The sequence below is a fragment of the Lichtheimia ornata genome (genome assembly GCF_029851405.1).
Source record: "Lichtheimia ornata isolate CBS 291.66 chromosome Unknown scaffold00026, whole genome shotgun sequence".
NCBI lineage: Eukaryota > Fungi > Mucoromycota > Mucoromycetes > Mucorales > Lichtheimiaceae > Lichtheimia > Lichtheimia ornata.
In genome coordinates, this window is record NW_026695346.1 from 111207 (window position 1) to 131949 (window position 20743).

At 43.4% G+C, this 20743-nt stretch overlaps 8 protein-coding genes across 8 annotated transcripts; 1 reads left to right on the top strand and 7 right to left on the bottom strand.

The window, feature by feature from the left end:
* Nucleotides 1-431: 431 nt before the first annotated feature.
* O0I10_006107 (uncharacterized protein) lies at nucleotides 432-5460 on the bottom strand (the record flags this gene model as incomplete). Its single annotated transcript, XM_058486139.1, has 16 exons — nucleotides 432-776; nucleotides 832-890; nucleotides 963-1090; nucleotides 1155-1756; nucleotides 1818-2024; nucleotides 2086-3057; nucleotides 3120-3433; nucleotides 3490-3727; nucleotides 3779-3908; nucleotides 3975-4132; nucleotides 4186-4313; nucleotides 4369-4474; nucleotides 4530-4898; nucleotides 4952-5024; nucleotides 5086-5280; nucleotides 5345-5460. The coding sequence occupies 16 exons, from the start codon at nucleotides 5458-5460 to the stop codon at nucleotides 432-434; spliced, it is 4140 nt and encodes a 1379-aa protein (XP_058343013.1).
* A 494-nt stretch (nucleotides 5461-5954) lies between these two features.
* O0I10_006108 (uncharacterized protein) lies at nucleotides 5955-7801 on the bottom strand (the record flags this gene model as incomplete). Its single annotated transcript, XM_058486140.1, has 5 exons — nucleotides 5955-6700; nucleotides 6761-6871; nucleotides 6935-7139; nucleotides 7199-7244; nucleotides 7299-7801. 5 exons carry the CDS (start codon nucleotides 7799-7801, stop codon nucleotides 5955-5957), a joined length of 1611 nt encoding a protein of 536 aa, XP_058343014.1.
* Nucleotides 7802-7961: 160 nt separating this feature from the next.
* On the bottom strand, nucleotides 7962-8876 carry O0I10_006109 (uncharacterized protein; the record flags this gene model as incomplete). Its single annotated transcript, XM_058486141.1, has 4 exons — nucleotides 7962-8331; nucleotides 8398-8474; nucleotides 8553-8732; nucleotides 8802-8876. The coding sequence occupies 4 exons, from the start codon at nucleotides 8874-8876 to the stop codon at nucleotides 7962-7964; spliced, it is 702 nt and encodes a 233-aa protein (XP_058343015.1).
* A 174-nt stretch (nucleotides 8877-9050) lies between these two features.
* O0I10_006110 (uncharacterized protein) lies at nucleotides 9051-10113 on the bottom strand (the record flags this gene model as incomplete). The annotated part of the gene is made up of 2 exons (XM_058486142.1): nucleotides 9051-9456; nucleotides 9512-10113. The coding sequence occupies 2 exons, from the start codon at nucleotides 10111-10113 to the stop codon at nucleotides 9051-9053; spliced, it is 1008 nt and encodes a 335-aa protein (XP_058343016.1).
* A 319-nt stretch (nucleotides 10114-10432) lies between these two features.
* O0I10_006111 (AP-1 complex subunit mu-1) lies at nucleotides 10433-12274 on the bottom strand (the record flags this gene model as incomplete). Its single annotated transcript, XM_058486143.1, has 9 exons — nucleotides 10433-10491; nucleotides 10560-10709; nucleotides 10781-10904; nucleotides 10960-11267; nucleotides 11341-11615; nucleotides 11671-11869; nucleotides 11944-12034; nucleotides 12102-12193; nucleotides 12262-12274. The coding sequence occupies 9 exons, from the start codon at nucleotides 12272-12274 to the stop codon at nucleotides 10433-10435; spliced, it is 1311 nt and encodes a 436-aa protein (XP_058343017.1).
* A 1385-nt stretch (nucleotides 12275-13659) lies between these two features.
* O0I10_006112 (uncharacterized protein) lies at nucleotides 13660-15076 on the top strand (the record flags this gene model as incomplete). Its single annotated transcript, XM_058486144.1, has 2 exons — nucleotides 13660-14843; nucleotides 14905-15076. 2 exons carry the CDS (start codon nucleotides 13660-13662, stop codon nucleotides 15074-15076), a joined length of 1356 nt encoding a protein of 451 aa, XP_058343018.1.
* A 438-nt stretch (nucleotides 15077-15514) lies between these two features.
* O0I10_006113 (uncharacterized protein) lies at nucleotides 15515-16367 on the bottom strand (the record flags this gene model as incomplete). The annotated part of the gene is made up of 2 exons (XM_058486145.1): nucleotides 15515-15882; nucleotides 15950-16367. 2 exons carry the CDS (start codon nucleotides 16365-16367, stop codon nucleotides 15515-15517), a joined length of 786 nt encoding a protein of 261 aa, XP_058343019.1.
* A 959-nt stretch (nucleotides 16368-17326) lies between these two features.
* Nucleotides 17327-18873, bottom strand: O0I10_006114 (uncharacterized protein; the record flags this gene model as incomplete). Its single annotated transcript, XM_058486146.1, has 8 exons — nucleotides 17327-17362; nucleotides 17415-17565; nucleotides 17623-17912; nucleotides 17977-18180; nucleotides 18240-18349; nucleotides 18412-18475; nucleotides 18530-18632; nucleotides 18686-18873. The coding sequence occupies 8 exons, from the start codon at nucleotides 18871-18873 to the stop codon at nucleotides 17327-17329; spliced, it is 1146 nt and encodes a 381-aa protein (XP_058343020.1).
* Nucleotides 18874-20743: the final 1870 nt, after the last annotated feature.

Here is a 20743-nt window from a genome sequence, read left to right on the forward strand (position 1 = left end):
CACAGTGGCAGCCTATCAGAAAAAGTGGGGTTTAATACCAAGTTGCCAGGATCATTATACTATATACAAACCTCGCTCAAAGAAAACACCAAGAGGTGGCAAAATGATAGCTATAACAATGAAAATGAGTTTCTCATTGTTTAAATCATCTAAACAATGGACACGAACCGAATAGGAGCTTAAAACAATCCGAGCAGGTCAAAGCCATCGGTATAGAATCAGGACGAAGTTTATCGAGAAAGAAGTAGACAAAAGAGTAATAGTGATCTGGTAGCTTTTATAAATAAGGCGGCGTTATGATTGTTGGAAAAAAGGAAAAGAATCGAAAATAGATGCGGCATGAACATCATGACATCATGAATTAGTGTCACGCTTAATTGTGGTTGGGCGGCTGATGATATGGAGGAGGAATAGCTTTTTTGGGTAGTCGTCTATGATGATTCGACAGCGGTAGTTGTAACTGAGAGTGCCACAGTCTTCCATGCACTAGCGCGCCAAGGTGCTAACAAAAGTGCTCGCTGAGCTTGGCGTTTAGCCTTGCTTGGATCCACCGTCAACGATGTCTGTGCGTCATTTTCATACGCCTCCGCTTTTGCATCAGCCGTTACACTTGTGGATGCGGTAACCATCTTGAGAGCAGTGGACGTCATGGTAGTAGCACATGAAGTGTCACGATTTAATAAAGCACTAGATGCAAGTCGGCTCCAGAGAATAGCCATCCATGGAAGTTGATGCACACCCTTGACAAGTGACCGGATCGCCTGCTCGGGATCATCCTACATCCAGCAAGATTTGAGCTACTTGTCACATGTCATAAATATGCTTCCATACCTGTAACTGGTACATCCGAGACAACAGCCACGAGATCTTTTGATCCTTGTCAGCTTGATCTATGTTGGGTTTGGTTTCCCTCGATCATTAGATTTCATTTCCGAAAGCCAAGAAATCATTGTCATGCTTACATGCTGTTTCTGCAGGAACCTTGCGTAATTCTTGCAGGGCGGCCTGAGTCAATGTTTCATCATTTTGGAGAATACCCATCACACACAAAGCAAAGATGGCAGGCAAATAGCTTGGATTATCGGCAATGCTATACAATGATAAGAGACATACATTAAATCATGTTCTTATCGATAAAAGAAAAAAAAACATACCTCGAAAGCATTTGGTCCTTGGCAACATTTCGTTGTTCATCTCCACCCAAAGCCCATAATACTTTGCTCAGCAATACAGTGACATCCATGCGAAGATCAACATCCGATTCGGTTTCATTCAATGCCGTTTCAAACATTTCAAGTGATTCTTGTAGCTTGTCTTCAAAGTAGTAGGCAATACCAGCTCCAAGCAAGCAGTAGACTCGTGATGGTCCTTCACCTCCATGCTCCAAGGCATTCTCATAATGTGTGATAGCATCTTGGAAATTGCCACTAGCGCATAGTGTTCGTCCCAAGTTGGCATTAACCATCGCCATTCGTTGCTTGAGAATATTGTCGTCAGGGATACGTCCTTCTTCAGCTTGTGCCTCAAGTGCCAACGCAGCACCAGCAAGTGCTTCAACAGCCCGCTCGTAATGCCCCAATCGCTCTAGCAGCAAACCAAGCAAATTCAATGCCTGTGCATCATCCAGCTTTTGCTCCGTCAGCTTTTGCAATGCAAATGTTGGCGAGATCAACAAGTTGACACCACTACTATCATATCGTGGGAGACTCGACAAGCGTGAAAACGTTGTTTCGGCATAACCATAGCTTGCATCATACTATGATAGTACAAGTATCAGCATGTGGATTAAAATAATGATTCCTCTATGATTCACTTACGGCTGTGCCATTGCTGGATTCAAAGGCATGTTGAAATACAGCGCCAGCATCTGTTGTTCCCCATAATGATGCAACATAGGCTTGGCCAACCCATGCAGAGATGTATTCAGGATCCAGAGCATGTGCCATATCAAACGCTTGGTTGGCAAGTTCGTAATCTTGTTGTGTGAGGCATAAAAAGCCATAATTGGTCCATGGTACGGCGCTCTATATAGGTAGCAGCATTATTACTTGCTTATACAAATAGCATCTTCCATCAAAGACTTACTCTGCTGTTGAGCTCAATAGCCTTGACAAGAGCGTATTGACTTGTCTTCGGAGACCCACGAATAGCAATGACACCAAGAGCATTCCAAAATTGTGGTTGTGCAGGATCCATCTTCAATGCTACTCGAATACAGTGCATCGCCGTATCAGTGAGGATCGGTGTTGGTTTTCCATCCAAATGATTGTTTTCAGCCATCCAATGGTACAACATTGCAAGGTCATGCCAAAGAGCGGGAGCAATAGTAGGATGGTTCTTGCATACCACCAAAGCTTGCTTGTAAACAAAGGTAGCACATGCGAGCACCACACTCAATGCTGTTTTGGGTGGCAAATAGAACTCTGAATCAGCAACATCCAACTGCACGAAATCCTTGACCAGGTCAGCACATGGATCATCAGGTTGAAATCCGAGTTTTTCATGCGGTGAACTATCTGACAAAAGTCCAATGACTTGCTGAAGCTCGTTGTATGGACATAGCTGAATGTTGGTTGGGATAATGCGATAAACAGTGCATGTGTCGCCTAAAAGCTTCCAAAATCCAACAACGGCTGGGTCTTGTTGCAAGCCAATCAATGACAATCGAATTGCTTGAGCACAGCTTTCAGCAGCACGTCCCAAGAAACCTTGTTGCAACTCTTCCTTGGCTTGTTCAAGATGGGTATCGGCAAGTCCTTTGACGGCGGGCAAGTAATTCGGCTTGCCTTGTTCTTCAGCAAGCTTGAGAGTTTCTCTGAATCCAGCAATGGCTTCATCCAAGAGTCCAATGTTCTTCTTGACAAGTGACTTTTCAAAGTTGGCATGAACAGATGAGGGATCCAAATCCGTGGCTCGACCAAAGGCTTTGAGAGCAGCGATAAAGCGACCTTCGTGAGCATATGCTTCAGCCAATCCTTCCCAACATCGTAAATCGCGTGCATCACACCGCAACGCCTTTTGGAAACATGTGATCGCTTCATCATATTGATTGCCGTTCTGCCGTATGAAATTTTTTGTTTAGTATTGGTGTCACACCACTCCATATTTTCTACACTTACGATGTTTGCATAACCAAGTCGTCGCCAAGCCCATCCCAACCTAGGAACAAGCTGGGTCACTTGTCTGAAAACAGCTTCGGCTTCCTCGTGCTCATCATCCTCCACGTAATAGTTGCTCAAGTGAAAGGCAGCATCCACTTGTAAAGGATCAAGGAGGAACGTCTTTTGATACAGCTTCTTGGCTCGCACCGCATCGTTTTGCACCTCTCGATAAAAGTGTCCCAAATAGGCAAATCCACTAGCAAACTCGTGATCCAACTTGACGGCTTGCATAAAGTACTTGAATGCGTAGCTAGTATCTTCACGGTATTCTCCTATGACTTATGTTCAGTTTCAAGCGTGAAAAAACATCATTTGAGATATCACTCACCTCCCATTTCCCAGTAAATACGGCCCATTCGGTAATAGTACTCTGGGATATCCTCTTCAGCAAGTTCAATCGCTTGAGTTGTGCATTCAATAGCCTTGTCATAATCGTGTTGCTGACAATAAATCCATCCAATCTCTGCCAGAGCTATATGTCGCTTGGGATCCAATTCATGCACTCGCTTGAAATACGTCATTGCTTCATCGTATTGTCCACCTTCTCGTAAAATCAATCCAACGCCCTGAGAGGTACATGTTAAAAAGAGATAGTCCGCATGATCATCATTACCTACCTCCAAAGCACTCATCTCATCAGGTTCACGACCCAAGATCTTTCGATAGAATCCCATGGCGTCTGGATAATATTTGGTATCAAGGTGGCGATAACAATGTGCCATACAAAGTTCCATGGAATCGAGAATCCTAGCATTGAAGGATCCACGGATCAAAATGCAATCCTTTATGAAAATGCTATGGCCGTTTACTTACTTTTCTTGCATGCTCCCCATGTCCTTGGCCCGTTTCAATACCAAATCACGTCCTTTGGTGGCATATTCTAAGCCTGTTTCATATTCCTTGGAGTCGTAGTAGATCCAGCAAAGACATTGATAGCCGAATAAACTGCTCGGGCATTCATCCATTCCTTCCTACTATGCGGATCAGATACCGCTATACCTTTTTCTTTGTTATCCAATCTTACCGCAAATAGGTCAAATGCTTGATCAATATCATTCTCCTTGTATAGCCTGTATCCACGAACGAGCTTTGTCAGACCAGTGTCAGGGAATCGTGTTACAAGGTCATCGAGAAGTTGGTGATCATATTGATCTAAGAAATGCAATCTTAATAAAAACGCCCATGTATTTACGCATGCATTACATACCGATATCCTTTGCATCCGTTGTATCGATGAGGACTTGCCATGGTAGTGGATCATTAATGCCGGCTTTGACGAGTGAATTTGCGAGTTGCAGAGCATTGGTATATGACTATATAGATATCGTGAGTATAGGGCATTGTATACAACAAAGTAGTGCCATGTACCTCGTTCTTGTCTTGAATAGCAGGGATTCGCTTATACCAATAATTCAACAACTTGAGCTCAAAATCTTGGATCGTCTCTGGGGATGCACCGTTGTCTTTGGAGAGTTGAAGAAGCGTCTCGTACATGCTGCCCAGCTGTGTCTTTGCATTCACTTCGGCTTCCACTTGTGCACGAACTTGTTCCACAGGGCCTCCATGGACACCCAAACGGCGAGATTGGACACGACCTTCGATAAGCTTGGCTTGGTTGGCTTCAGTGATGCCTGTGATGATAGTCCAGATATCCAGGGGCGATCGCATAGCTTTGGTGTCCTTGATCAAATCATAGTATTGGCTCGATGGCAAAAAGAGTTTGAGCGTGGCAATGTACTATCCAGAGCAACTATTAACATACATCATCCTTATCATGGTATGATGCTTACCTTTTCCTCATCCTTATCCTCGTATACACGCACAAGCTTATTCAAGTAATCCACCACGCGATTGCCATCCCCACTGCATATCATGTACATATCAGTGATCCCTTTCATTGTTTGTATCCTTTCTTTCTTCATACCTTTCAGCAGCACGGGGTAGCAGATCGTTTACAATCTTGGCCATGTCGTCCAATCGTTCTCGCTTCTCGTAAAAACTGACAAGACCTTGCCAAGCAAGCATGTTGTCTGGATCGATCTCGATAGCACGTCGGTACGAATTCTCGGCTTCCTCGTCATCGTTGAGACCAGTATAAGCAACACCAAGAAATACCCATCTATAGGAAATGGTAGGGTTGCCATGAGCAACCGTTGCTTTGCATTCTATTGATGTCGTCTTACGCGTTGTAGTTGGCACCTTCCCATACGAGCACACGTTTACACGCCTTGACAGCTTCGTCAAAGTTTTTCGCTCCAATGGCTTCACGTGCAGCCTTGAGATTCGCTTTTGAATTCATACAAGAGGTGTGTGTAGTGGTGGTGGAAAAGAGCTGCAGTATTCAAGAAATTAAGACTTGACCATTGCTGGATTTGACTAGGCATCCCGCTTTAGGTAGTAGTAGCTCTATCAAATAAATGCACATTATGCAGATCCACATGCTGCTCTCAACATGTACTCTATTTGTTGGTTGAATTGGATAGAAGGAAAGATATGTTTATATGGCCAAATGCCTTACATTTATCCACACGTTGATTTATGGTATGGATCAAGGGTTCATTGAGTGGCAATATAAGATGTTCAAAGGCCTTTGTCACAAGATCCATTCATCTGCGCATTGATAACCCATCCAAGTTCCTTGTTCTAAGCCAAGGAATCCAAATCACTGCCCCTTGTGATTCCATCAATCAGGCACTTTCAACAACACAATCATTAGCTACATACATTGAATGACCCTTAGATCATGGTATACAATTTGAGAAATGCATGATCAAAGAACAAACTTTTTTGATGCTATTGAATGCTTGAGGGAGTAGAATCAATGATAATCGAGTTAGGGGGTGGGGCATTATCAGCATCATTATTGTGTTGGGGATCACATTGATTGTCGTTTGCGAAATGAATGAGAATCCAATTGACTATTCTAGCTAAACGAGGAAATCGGTATGGGATATACACCTCATTGTCCGACGTATCTGGGGTTTCAACAATGTAATAATCAGGTTCTTCATTTTCTTTCCCATCCTCTTCGGATGATTGCAAAATCGACGGACAAGAGCGTTGAACGAGCGATTTCCTATGAATGCGATTGTAGACAGGCGAATGTGGTTTGACACGCCGCATTGGAACGCTACGGGTATTTGAATCAGCGGATGAAATCTTGCTGCTCGTTGTCGTTGTGGTGGTGCTAGTAAGCGATAATGAATCAGCGTCTGGTGTTGCTGGTACTTGTAAAAGACTAGGATCACCCAAATCTTGCTGCTGGTTTGCTATCGAACTTGACATTGCAGGTATCTCATAGCAAGCCCGTGGCGAACGTGCTTGCATTCTCGGTAAAGATGCCTTTTCATAATACTCTCGCAGCTTTGGTAGGGTTTGGCATGATCCAGTACTAGCAATGGTGGCGCTGGATCGACGTCGATCGGGTCGTTCAACGATCCGAAATTCTTCAACATACTTTTGATGCCATGTACGGGAAATCTCACGGATGTATTCACATACAGCTGGCTCACTAAAGAACACCAATGTCGTCATTGTGCCTTAATAAAAGATCGTTGGTTCAAAACATTGATATCATCTTTGTCCTTGTTTCAACTTACCTTCTGCAACCGACATTGCTGCATAAACAGCAGTGAATCCTATTGGAATTGAGCGTGAAGATAAGCCTGCAAGATGAAGGCTAAAACCGAAAATGTGGCAAAAGAAGGGCACTACATATACACACATCTTGTTAATGACCAAAGACCACTCTTCATTGTATGTACCATCCTTACCAGAAGAGTAAATTATGCAACGTGTGATGACACGATAAGCATTGCTTTGTGAGAATCTTAGGCCATTGTTCGACGTGTCCGCTAGAGAGCCACCATGTATAATCTTGTGGTTTTGGTATTCTTCGCGTAATAGCTTGATAGTGGCTATGACAGCGCATACAAGGCCAACGATCATAATGAAGAAGACAAGCGAGTAAAAGTATATCTGCATAAAGAAATGATTAGGAATAAAGGTTGTTGTCATAGTACTATTTTCTCCCTTACCCAAGAATCAAAGTGGGCTTTTCGATGAGTAAAATTGTTATAGACCCTATACAGCGATTCAATTTGTGTTCTTTCTCGTTGTCGTAGTATCACAACTTACCAGCAACCTACTCTTGGAGGATGTTCATTCTTCACTTCGATCTCCTCGTAAATGGGTATAATAAGTGTAGTTAAGGAGTATATGACACAGAATGGATAGTAAACGCGCTCGAGAAAATTGGATCGCTTGACTTTGATAACAAACACCAATACAAGATTTACACCAATCGTTGAGAGCAAGCAGGCGCCAAGCACATCGGTAAATTGCACGAGGATAGCGAGAACACGACATGGAATGATAGCTCCCCGGTATAACACCATGGCCATGTTGGTGATAGCATCGACCAAATTGACAAAGCTGGCAGTTGCAACACAACGTAGCGATACTCGGTCGGCCATTTGACTCTTTTGGTATACGAATACCGCAAAAAATAAAACGGTGGTGAGCGATCCAACCATCGAGACGACCGTTATTGCTAAGGTAACTTTGCCGATCGCCACAAATTGTTGACGAGAATATGGGAAAGATTCATCAATGAGCCATGGTTGTTGATCTTCATTCATGGATATAGGGTATGTAAAAGAAAAGTGAAAGAATAAAAACTCGTTCGATCTTTTTCCATTAGAGACACGTTTTTTTCAGCAACAAACAATGGGTGTTAAGGGTGTGAAACGGGTCCAATTATTCAAATCTGTCAAAGAGGAAACAGGGTGTTGTCTAAAACTACAATTTGGCTTTGGGTTGCTCGATATGGTAGTAATTACATAATCTCACTACTAAATTGTCAATCCTTGCTAGATCCTCTTTGGTGGCTCCTTGATGCAATGCTCCATAGGCGTGTCCTCGTAGTTGGGTACCGAGATCTTCCGCCTTCAAGCCTGTGACAAGCACCATGCTCGATTCCTTGCCCGAAAGGATAGCTGTCTCGGACAAAACGGGTCCGTACAAGTGATGGAAAGCGACTTGGCCGAGATCTGGATAGTACTTGTACATGTCATTGGCTACTCGTTCTGTGTGTCGGTCATAGATCTTATCCCACAATCCTCGTCCTCGTTTGCGTTGTTCTTCGATATCGTTCCACGTGCTCTCACGTCTAATTGATGCATCCAATTAGATCCATCATGCAAAGCTACACACGCTCTCTCATGCATCACATTACCTGATCGGCGATGATGGCAATTTTTCTCGGATCGTTTCAGGAGTTGCATTGTATAGTTGCTTTAATCCATTGATTGTCTAACATCGTTGCCAAGGAAACAGCCCCAATTGATGAGATTATCGCCACCATCTGACACCCCATGTTTCATTTTTTACCTTTGGAAAACCATGTGCGATGTAACTTTTGAGGATACCGTCACGCAAACGCATCACAGCCTTGATCTTGGCTTCTTCTTTCTCTTTTGCTGATACATTCATGCCATCAATCTCCTTCTCCACAAAATGATATACATGTGCAACGTCTTCTGGGTGGTTCAAAGATGAAACGGCCGCTGCCTGCATAAGGAGTCCATACACATGAGCAAGCTATTGCCACCTCCATTGGACATTGAGATGGGTACTTACCGTTAACACATACCACAGGTCGTCATGCGGTGGAAATGCAGCACGAATGCTTTCAAGAACGGTAACGAATGCCATGTCTCCAAGGCGATGCAACGGAGAAGCAAGATAAGGTCATCACTTTCACATAGGTGGTCGCTAATTCAAATCCCCAGTTACGGTTTGTCATTTGTAATAGCGTTTTCATTGTACACATCATGGGTAATGAGGGTAGAAGTGACAATCAATTATATAAAGTATCATTATTACAGTCTAATTACTATACTCTGGGCAATCTACTTGAGTCAAGTTGTGCGTCTTCATTTCTAATGCGGTGAGTTGTTTGCCATAAACACATCCGCTGTCAGTGCCAAAGGTCACTGCTTCCAAATCCAGACCACGTCCAGCATCATGGCCATAGTAAATATTCACAGGATGTGTCTCGTTGGCTTGTGCTCTCGTCCAATAATCAGCCCAATGCTCTCCTTTACTCTTGGTGCGTTCGGGCTCTCCTTTGTGAATGTTGCGCATATTCACAATCCAATAAGGGTCATTGTTGACGGTGGATTCGACAGATGGATCAAGACCCCCATGCACGACACGTGAATTATTAAGCGTAGGAAATTCAATAACGAGAGGGCAGCTGGCAAGATAATCATAGTCTTCGCGTGTCATATTCCTACATTATCCATGTGAGTGGTCAATTGGTCTTATACACTACGGCTATTCCTTACTTTACTATGTCCACATGATCATCATCAAACTTGAGTGGATCCTCAACATCACCTTCTGGCATGGTATCTTTGGAATCTTGATCAATTGGGCCATGTTGCAACTCGTATGTCATGAATCGGACAACAACATGGTCATGGTTGCCACGCACACACATGGCTCCAATTTCGCGTGCATATCGAATTACACCAACATTATCTGGACCACGGTAAACTAAATCCCCTGCCAACACAATCAAATCTCGATCAGGATTGTAATTGATCTTTTGGACCAGCTGCTTTAGTTCGGCTGCACAGCCATGCACGTCACCAATGACAAAGATACGATCCTTTTGCTTCTCAATGTCGTTGTATGTACGAATTCTTGTCAAGTTGGCATAGGGCGATGTGGCCTTGGCATAGGCAGGTAGCTGAACTTCGGTACTGCTGGTCGTATTTGGATCGCCAAGATTATTCGTTGATGGTGGTTGCTGAGGATTATTGCTCTCGGCTTGCTGATTGTTTTGTTGCTTTTGACGTGTTACGACCACGGATGGAACAACGACTACAATGACCACAACAGCAAATGCTGCAAGGCCCGTCAACCACCAAAACTTCCTTGACATATGTCTCATTGTGTGTGCTGTACTGGTATGTCAATTGCGGCAAATTAAGAAGCAATCCACTTGGTTTCAAAAGGTTACATGTATATATATATCCATGCGTACCCGGATGTGGGTTCCGAGCCAAACCCTTGATTTATAATCTCATACACAAGGAAACGCCTCCGTGATGCGTATGCTTATATTAAAAATTGTAATCATAAACCTGACGATTCATCGGTTTTATTCCAGCGGGTAAAAGAAAACAGCTCGCGTTTGAAGGTGGATCCAAAAGAAGGGAAAATATTTTATTGACGCAATGTACATACGCAATTCTGTATTATCAATAATCGATGTTTCGTTTATTCGCCTTGATGCTTTCTGGCATTCTCATCTGGTAATCTATATATATTTACAAGGCTTAGTATACGCATGACTCGGTTGCACGACTATAGATAGCATCAACTTACCTCCATTTTGTGTAATGTATCTTACCCAAGGCAAAGCCTGATAGCCACTCTTTTCCACAATCTTGAGATATCGTACTTGGATACCTGAAACGGTAAAATAGGGGATCTCGAATTTGATGTTGATCGGAGGTTTCTTCTCGGTCTCTTCGGCTGGATAAACATAAAAGTGACATATTAGACTCAGTGAAACGGTGAGTATCAGTCATCAATGACAACATTACCAGCTTGTACAGATGGCAATCCAAAATGAGCACGCATGATGAATTCCTTGCCGCCTTGAAATTGCTTAATCTTCCATACCAAGCATGATCGTTCAGGTTTGTACGACACAGATCCGCTGCTACTCTGTTTTTGACAGGTTGAGTAAAAATAGCGGGGACCTACAATTCCCATCACAAACCTTAAACTTTGGCGTATCAGCATCATCAGGTACAGGGACTTCGATTTCAACATTATTGGCTGTGCTTTTGCGTTTGAATTGTGCTCTTGCTTTGACGAGATACTCCACACGGGATCCAGAATAGGTTTCCACAACGGCTTCGACCCAAATTAAAGGCTTGACGCTGGTCTGCAATCGATAGCTCATGAGTTCAAAGTCGCCATCGGGTGGTATAAAGCTGATAGTTCGGTCGTTTTCAAATCGCGAAAGACGCACACATTGATGAAACTTGACATCTTCCATCTCAATGGCTTTGGCTGAATTGCTCCCTATCATGATATTGGTTGCCATGTGAGCATGAGACATGTCATCATGGATCAATCCCTTTTCAATCATACATACCTCGTCCTGTTGCCTCAAACATGACCTTGTCATTCAATCCCAGGCGTAATTCAGGCATCCCAGAAAGATAACACCGCATTTTGACAGCACCCAACACCTCGCTTCGTAACACGTTGCCGCTCGCATTCACCATGAGATTCACGCTCTCAATCACATCCAAGAATACTTCATTCTTCTTGTACTTGATGCCCTCCGACCGCCAGGATACTGCATTGGTCACAGCCATGGGAGGTCGTACTTGTACTTCGAGCTTGTAAGCATCCTGAGTGATGTACCTACGTTGATATGATGAATACAACACGTCATGCATATCCATAATCCAACACTTACTCTTGTAAGATCTTTGTTTCGGTCGTTTGAGGGTATCCGAAATCCATCATCTCATCCAGCAGCTCATATACAATCACGAAATTGTCACGGATGGATTCCTCTTCCAATTCCTTAAAGTACTCGCTGAACACTTGTGTCAACTTGTGGAGATAGAGCATGATCGAAGCGGCATTCGTATTCTTCCTCGAGAGTGCAAGTACTATTGATCCCATGACGTATCAGCATTGCTGGTAGTTGGTGCATGTGTGCGTGCGAATGATACATAATACGTACGATAGAGGTTGCTGTGCTTCAAGTACAAGTAGTTGATGCCGTCGTGTGTGAAACAAGGCAAGGGAACCTGCTCATCTTCAGCTTCGGATACCTACGAACAAGAAAAAGGTTACCATTGTATTCAAACGCGTTTTCCTAATCGCCCCAAGCTCACTTGCCAAAGGCATAAACTTTTCGACAGCGCTCATTGGAATATCGCCTCGGTAGTTCCGTGAAATGAGGACCTTCCCCTTCAGATCGAGGATAAACACTATGCCCACAACCATGCATCAATGACTTGGCTCTCCACGAGGGAATTGTATCGTTGCTTTGACGTACCTGCAGATGCCATTGGTGCGCTGCCTAGCTCGTTTCAATGTCAAGATGGACTGACTGAATGGACGTTTGCTGAGTACCAAAAGATCAAGAGGTATCGACACGACCAGCAGCCACTTTTTGTGTCACCCTTCGCAACGTAATGCATCAGAGCTTATGCTAGGATTTAACCAATAATAAACATTCAACTTTCATTATCATGGATAAACCACCAATCAGGGCTGTATCAATCAAACAATGTGTAGGAGGAGGTGATTGTCAGCACATGTAGAAGGTTCTTTGTTGGCTGTTTGATAGAAGAGGTATGGTGCATTGTAGCAATTGAGGTCAATTTCTTGCTCGATTTGTACTTGTAGTTAATAGCTATGCAAGGATGCTATGGACCATGGCAGCGAGATACATTTTGATCTTTGCTTACTTAATCGGAAGCACGTGCATGATGATGGTGTCGTCGTGTCAAGTTGGTGCAACGTGATAATAGCCCACCACTGTATTAACGAACATGTTCTGGAAAGTATGTAACAGGATTAATGAGTGATAGTATTTGAAGATCGATCATCCTCAACTCTGGTTCGTGGCATTCGTATATGAATGATGATTTTCTCATTAACCTTATTTGCATATCAATTACGCATTTTATTGGTACGTGCACATCATCCAGCAATGTCCTTCTACCCACCCCCAACGCACTTTGGTAACCAATAGCAGTAGAGTAGTGTATTATGAGAAGAAGACAACAATGTATAATAATAATAATGAAATTGCTCTTAGGTTTCTTTAGGGAAATAGTGTATGTGTGAGGGAGGTCATCGTCCAATGAAGGAGGCGGCCGGGAAAAGCAGGTTCCGGACCATTTATATAAGCGTTTAAATTCATTTGTTCATCATGGCAAGGGCTTCATGCTACTTTTGGGAAACGTGGGCGGAATGTAACAAAGAAGGTTGCACAGAGTCTCGGCTTTGACGGCATGGAAGGGTAAAGTTGGTGGCGAAAGAGAAAAAGTGATCGACCAATTAACGAAACAAAGGCGTAACAGGGAATGAATGAATATACCAAAGCCAAGAAGTAGGATGATCATGCAAAGTAGGCATAATAGCAGCAGTAGCACTAGATGCACTAGCACGCGTGATAGTGGAAACCAAGATTATTCCGAATGCTGCAAGGAGAACGTGGTTGGAGAATCAGTAAAAATAGCCCGACCACCATGATCCTTGACCTTTTTACCTTTCTTTCTCTTTCCTCATTTTATTGATTCTCCCTCCTTGTCCACTATCAGCGTCACCTCCTCCCCCCACATCATCATCCAATCCCTCTTTTAATCGCCCCATTCACTCACTCTCCCTATTATTCTCTTCCCACTCGTTTGATCCCAAAAGAAAAAAATCCCCCCTCTCCTTCCCTATGACCACAACCACCAACGACAACAACAACAACAACAGCACCACAACCACCACTTGTCCTTGTACAGACCTTATCGATTCTGACGGCAACTGTAAACAATGCCAACGGTCATTAGCAAAAAGCGCCGCCGAGATTGAACGACTGAAACGGGAATTGGAAGAAAAGGATGCTGCCATGGAACGAATGCAACAGGATATGCATACACTGAATCAAAAGTATGTTGCCGAGATCAATCGCGTCGCCGAGGTGCAGCATGAAAAAGATATGGTTGAACACGAATTAGAAGAGTTGAGTACTCGTCTCTTTGAGCAAGCGAATGGCATGGTGGCAGCTGAGAAACGTGAAAAATGGCTTCTTGAACAACAACTGCAACAAGCTGAAGAGCATCTACGTGCCGAGAAGAGTCAATTACAAGAGCTACGAGAGCGTATGATGAAGGATGAACAACATGAGGATGCTCAAGTGATCGTACGTGCACGTAAAGATTTACAACAATTGCATATCAAACGAGCATCAGCTACCAACTTGTATCGACGCAAGACGACAACGAATACAGTGGCACAAAAGAAGCAACAACAGCAACAATCAAGGATCACATCGATGCCTCCACCACCACCTTCAGCACCTGTGACTCAAAAGACAATGACGATTGATGAGATTCAGTTGGAAGCCTTTCAAGAATTTGTGCAATCGAGTCGATCCAAAAAGTTGAACCAGTTTGCATACATGAAGCATTGTCTTGCAGAAGATGTCGAACCTTGTTTGCGTTTTGGTTCTCATTCTCGTCTCTCAGTGAAAAAGCTCAATGAATACCTTTCTCGACAACCCTGCTTTATCGAACAACATCAACAAGATTCAGTTCCTACCGGCACTACTTATTCTTCCGCTGCTGCACGTCCTCTTTGGGAACGGTTCTCATCCAACCATCACCATCATCATCAGCAACAACCCGTATGCGTAGCGTGTGGTCGATCATCAGAACATTCGCCTTTGAATTATCGTTTCCGAGTGGATGAAATGGATGAATGGGCTCCTATTGATCAATATTGTCGCGATCGATTGGTCGCTGTATGCGAGTTTTATGTCTTTATCCGCAACATCCAACATGGCCTTTACTCGGATCGTGCGATTGATGACTTGTATGCTGAAAACATTTGCTTGCGTCTTCAAATGTTTTATTCTCGGTAAGTTAAGGAGAAGGAGATGAAGGTTGTCAAGAAGACTGATTGTTATTTGGATATCTAGTATGGGAGCACTTCCTGTGATTCTTGATGGCATAGGAGTAGACCCTGACGCAGTTGGCAAGGCATCTCAACCACTTGATACGATTCCAGATGACGCGTATGTTTCAGATGGATCCATCTCAACCGGTCCTCAAACACCTGTGCAACCGCAACATGAAGAAATTGCATCATAGTTTGTTATACACTCAATTCCCTCACCCCCCCCAAAAACCATCACCACATCACGACTACCCATAGGATGCTGGATTCATCCCCTTCCATCCCTCTCTTCTCATCATTACATTATTTATAGAATTGTGCATTGCCTTAATACATTATATCCTTTCATCCTTTTATCATCCTTCCACTGTGCAAGTTAAAAAGGGGTGGCAGAGAAATCCATCCATCATTGTAAAGGAGTGATCATCTAATTTCTCACGCTATCATTCATGACGCATCGTGATTTTTCTTGTTGCTAATGTACAAAACAAAAAGTGCAGGAAGATTTAATGATTGAATCGAGTGGCTGATATGTGAAAAAGAGAGTGTGAGTGATAGTGAGAGTGGGGAGGGTGCTTGATGAGGAGTGAGTGAGTGAGTGAGTGAGTGAGGAGGAGCAACGAGAGATTTCTCTATCTATTCCTTCGATCTATCAAAAGTCTAGCAATGGGTCGTTGTCGTTTTGCACGTTGTCTGTATTGTTGGATATGCATTGATTTCCTTCTTGCCTCAGATGCCGTCATTGCGTAAACAACAGGTCGACTAGCACCTCGTTTCCTTCCAAGTTGCTGATCTTGTTGTTCGAGCTTCTCTTGCATGGCAGTGAGATAATCCACCACTTGATCGCTTTCGGGCATGTAATACGTTGGCAAATGTTGATCGATATGTAACGCCTCATCAAACCGTACTTCCATCTCGCCATGATATTCACCATCTTGTTGAGGAGGTTCAAAGGGTCTTAATTGCATCATGTATTGTGCCAATGCTTCATCTGCTTCCTCTATCATCCAAGTATTAGTCTCTCTCTCACATATATATCATCATTTCCTCCCTCTCCCAACACTTACCATTATCATGGGGTTCAGTGATACCAAGCATTTCTCGAATAGCTGCATTGGGCGGCGATGGATGATTACGAGTGGAAAAGAACGGACGCTCCTCTGACGATGAGAGGCCGAGCAGGGGTCGATGTAAGGAAAAGAACGCATTGTGAGCAAACTCGGACTCGGGCATGTTGATTACAGGCATAAACGATAGATGTTGCTGCTGTGATTTCTGTTGCTCAGTCTCATGCTGTTGGACATTGCTCTTGTCGGTGGGTGGTATCTCTTGTTCTTGTTCGCTTTTGCTGTTGTTATTGCTGCTGCTGCTACTACTACTGCTGCCGTCGTTGCTACGGCCGTGGTATGAAGAAGAATAAAAGCGACGAGTGGTAGCAAGAATAGCTTGATGTCTAGTGGGTAGTATACGACAAGCTGTTAACATGTTGTATGTGCGGGTGTGTGGGAGAGAGTAATAAATGAAAGGAAGAAGCGATAGTGGCGTGAGTCATTCACACAGCAACTTAACGGAGAAGGAAATCTAAAAGTGACTAATAACCCTGCTGTTTAACACCAAAAGAACAATGACATTTTATCCCAGCAACACTCGACAACATTACCTTGAAAAAGAACAACCGTTCCATGTTTAAGAATCAACTAGTGCCCATAATTGGGATCTATCCTAGCACACACATGTCTACATAAAAGTCACACGCTTTGCTATATCGTTCCTCGAGTATTACATATACCCACTTACCCAGACAATGGCTGCATATCTTACAACAAAGAACAGCAAGCAATCATTGGTCTCTTTATTCTCTCTGTGCAACCGATGTACCAAAAAATGTATTATGTATTGAAAAGCCCTCCTTCCATTCTACCCATACCATCTGTGTTTGTTTACATTGATGCTGCAAATGCGAATCGTTCGGTTATAACCATTTGCTTCGTGCATTGACACGTGTCCCTGGAATTTTATGCGATGTGATATCGTTGCTCCCAAAAGTAGGCTGATGATGATGCTGTCGGCTTAAAAGTAAACTTAACCCAGACCCCACCACTTGGTATACACGTTGCGCCATCATCATACAAGAGGGAGGCGGGGGTATCATAGCAACCGGGTTGCCTATCCTACAAGAGGTAACACATCTACCAGCGATTGTCGGTAGATGTCAAGCTATACATGCTTCACTTGGTCTCAGGTTCAAGATGCCCATCATTTGTCATTTCAACGTTTGAGAGAGTAGGACAGTGCGCATTTCTAGCCAAATAAGGTTTGTGCAACAACGTCACATGAGAGTTTATTCCCTCAAATTGAGCGCTTTATTTACCGAGCAAAAGATACATTTACAAGTTGTTGTCACACAGCATAAAACATGTGTCCATCATTTAACGAGAATGAACTTATTTCTTGCGTTTGTTCTTTGGCTTGCCTTTCGCCTAAATGAAATGATAAGAATGGTAACCTTCGTATTACTTTTGTAAAGCTTACCTCGGGTGCTTCTTTCCTCTTCTTTAGAGCATTGCCTGAGGCGGGAGAAGGTTTGGCGGGAACGGATTTGAAAAAGTCACTCATCCGACTCTGTGTGGCTGCCTTGACGTTCTTGGTAAGCTTCTCACAGGATTTGCGAATACGATCCTCACTATTACAATAAACATCAGTACCATCCCACCTCATCTCAATGATGCTTCCATCTTACCTGAACCCCTTTTCCTTGACCATGAAATCAACAATAGCTTCAACATCAGGCAATTCCCATTTGAGTTCGACTTTGTCGGTTGAAGGTAAAACGTCAGGCACTCTAAAGAGCTCGCGGGCTTCATCGTATTTCCAATCCTTTGGCACGTTGTCACGAAGTTTTTCAGGTAAGTGCTTCAAAGCCTCGTCAATTGTCTTGTGTTCCTTGATCAAGCTATATGCACGTGCAGGTCCAACGCCCTTGATGCTGTCAACATAATCGCAGCCAAGCATGATACACAAATCGATGAACTAGGTATCGTCCAATATCAGGATTTGGGAATGAATCTTTTCAACCTTGTCCCCCCTCACCTACCTCTTCATGTGATAATCCTAATCCTTCCAATGCCTTATCCAAATGCACTTCGTCAATGGGCATCTTGCGTTGTTCCGAAAATGTCAAATGGCGTAATAAGCGTGGTGAACCAAAAGTCAACGTATCCATATCTTCAGATGCAGCGGCAAATACAAGATTGGCTTTGGCCAAAGCAGCACATTGAGCTTCAGCTTCGCATGGGGCCTATATACATATTGCGTTAGTGATCATCGTCTCATCATCCATGTATAGTGTTTACTTGCCTCGACATAGGGAATGCCCATAAGCTTGAGTAATCGTTTGCATTCATCATTGTGCTCTTTTGTGACCCTGACGGTGCGCTTGGTATAGCGTGCCACCTCCTCACTCGTACCTTGATTGTAAAGATCCATGAGTGAACCCCCTCCACTTTTACATGGATCATACCTTACTTACCAACTTCATTAGCCTCTTCCAAGTTTGCTTGAGCCTCTTCTTTACGTGCTTTACGTTTAGCCAACTAGAACCTGTGTGAGTTATATAACAAAATGGCATTGAGAGTAAATCATCTTACCTCGCCGGATTTCATAGTCGGGGGTTTGCCATCAAAGACATATACTGGTTTTATGCCGTTGTCTACCATCCTCACTGTTCGATAAAACATGCCCATAAGATGACTAAAAGTTGTCGTCAGCACTATGATATCATACAAAGGTCATTGAAAAGATACCTCGTGGTTTCACCCTGCTCATTCGTAAGCATTTGGCCGTCTTGTTGTCGTACAGCAATCATAAACTGATAAATACTCATCGACGCGTCGATCGCCACTTTGCGTCCGAAATAGCTGTCAATGCTGTGGCTCTTGATGGCATCAGGTGCGTGTTCTGAAATCAGCTTTGTCAGACCGTGAATACCCATGGTGATTGGCTTGGATCACTGCAAGGGAAAGGAGAGGGAAAAAAGACAATAGGTGAAAGGATGCTTCTGTGGCGCGCGGTGTGCGATTGATCGTAAATGGTAAGTCGTCCGGTGACCGGTTGACGAAGTAATACATGCAGCTTGACACTTTGTTATACCAACCTTGATCCATAATACCCACCCTGTCCCTTAGCTTATAAGAGGATAGCCTATCTGGAGTATTCTATGTGTGTAATCCAACCTCATTTCTGCATCATAAAGACATCGATCCTTCAAATTCATATCACACATTTGTTGCTATATTGTATCTCTCGAGTTATCAAAGGCAGCTAGTCGCCTGCCGTGTATCCATAATATGTATAACTATCTTAAAGATTTGATCATAAACACGAGGAATCTAATCACAAAACAAAGGGAGTAAACTATACAGCCTTTGATCAATACACAATGAATCAATCAGATCCTTCCTCTTCCTTTATCACAACATTCTCAAGTGGATATACATGCTTTTATCATCCTGCATTATTAACCTTTCTATAATACAATGCATGAAGTACCCACACATGACGAGGTACAAAACATTGCTCCTATGAGGGAGATGTTTCTATCTTTCGATGGTGCATGGTGCAAAGGTGAATGGATGACACTTGATGCGTAGTGGTGAATCATATGCATAGTGAGTCAAGACATGTAGTTGGATGATGATGGTTGTACATGGCTGACAGGTTGCACACAAAGGATGATGATAGTAGCTGTCAAGTGTAAGGTACGATCATTGGATGCACCAATCGCTCAGGGTGATAGCATCAAGCATAATGATCAAGTTGACAATGGATACTCTCTTTTTCGACGCGTTGTACATACCCAATTCCTTCCATTCCATGTATCAAACCAATATTCATATCCATATTCATATCCATAAGAAGTTGTATGTATTGAAGCAAATTGCTACACGTAAATAAAGCTGCTTCTATATAATGGCTATCTGCTGTCCACGTGAAAAAGGTTGCAAGCCAAGTTGCTGCAAGTAAAGAACGCTGTTCGACACAATGGAGTAAAGATCTTGCTAATAGCAATTGCTAGAATGGATGCTGTTACCATTGATCGTGATGGAGGAGTGTACAAGAGAACGTGAGTGTCGTGAAACGCAGGTGTCGTAGCGGTGTGTACACGGCATGGACTTGCCATTCAGTCAAAGACAATCGGATCAAGAGAGTTGTAGGATTGACATGATGGGTTGAAACAGGGCAATCGTTCGCAGGTGGTAGTTGTACTTGAATGGGCCAACAGTTGAGAACGGGAGGAAGAGGGAAGAAGTTGGGAGTGGAAGAACCGAAAATCAAAGGTTGGGCCTGAATGCTGCTTCTTTGTTTGAGAGCTGCTCAATCAAATCCTCTCGGATCAAGAAAGTTGAAGGATGGACATGATGGGATGGATCAGGACAATCGTTCACATGCATTGAGTTGGGGAACAATGGTGAAAGGGAGGAAGGGGGTATTAGCTTCCAATGATGAGCTGTTACTGAATAGTGTATAGCGTACCATACGTTGACCCTTCCATTCATGCAAACGTAGCTGTGTTACACAACACGACCCTCTGCATCTTTTGCTCTGCCAGGGTCCAGCTACTTGACAATGAACAAAGACCACTTCTCATATAGCATCACGCTTACAAACATAAAGGTGCCTGTATCTCCAAACTTTACAATGAAACGTGGGCTTTTGAATAGAGCAATGGGCTCGGCTTGGCCAACTGCACCTTGGGTGAAAGTTTCACGTTCAGTGTCGCAAACAGCCCAAAAAATATTTTTTGGTCGTCGTCGTCGAAGAGGTCGACCCCCAGATCCAGTTTGGCTGGTGGCGACATTGCG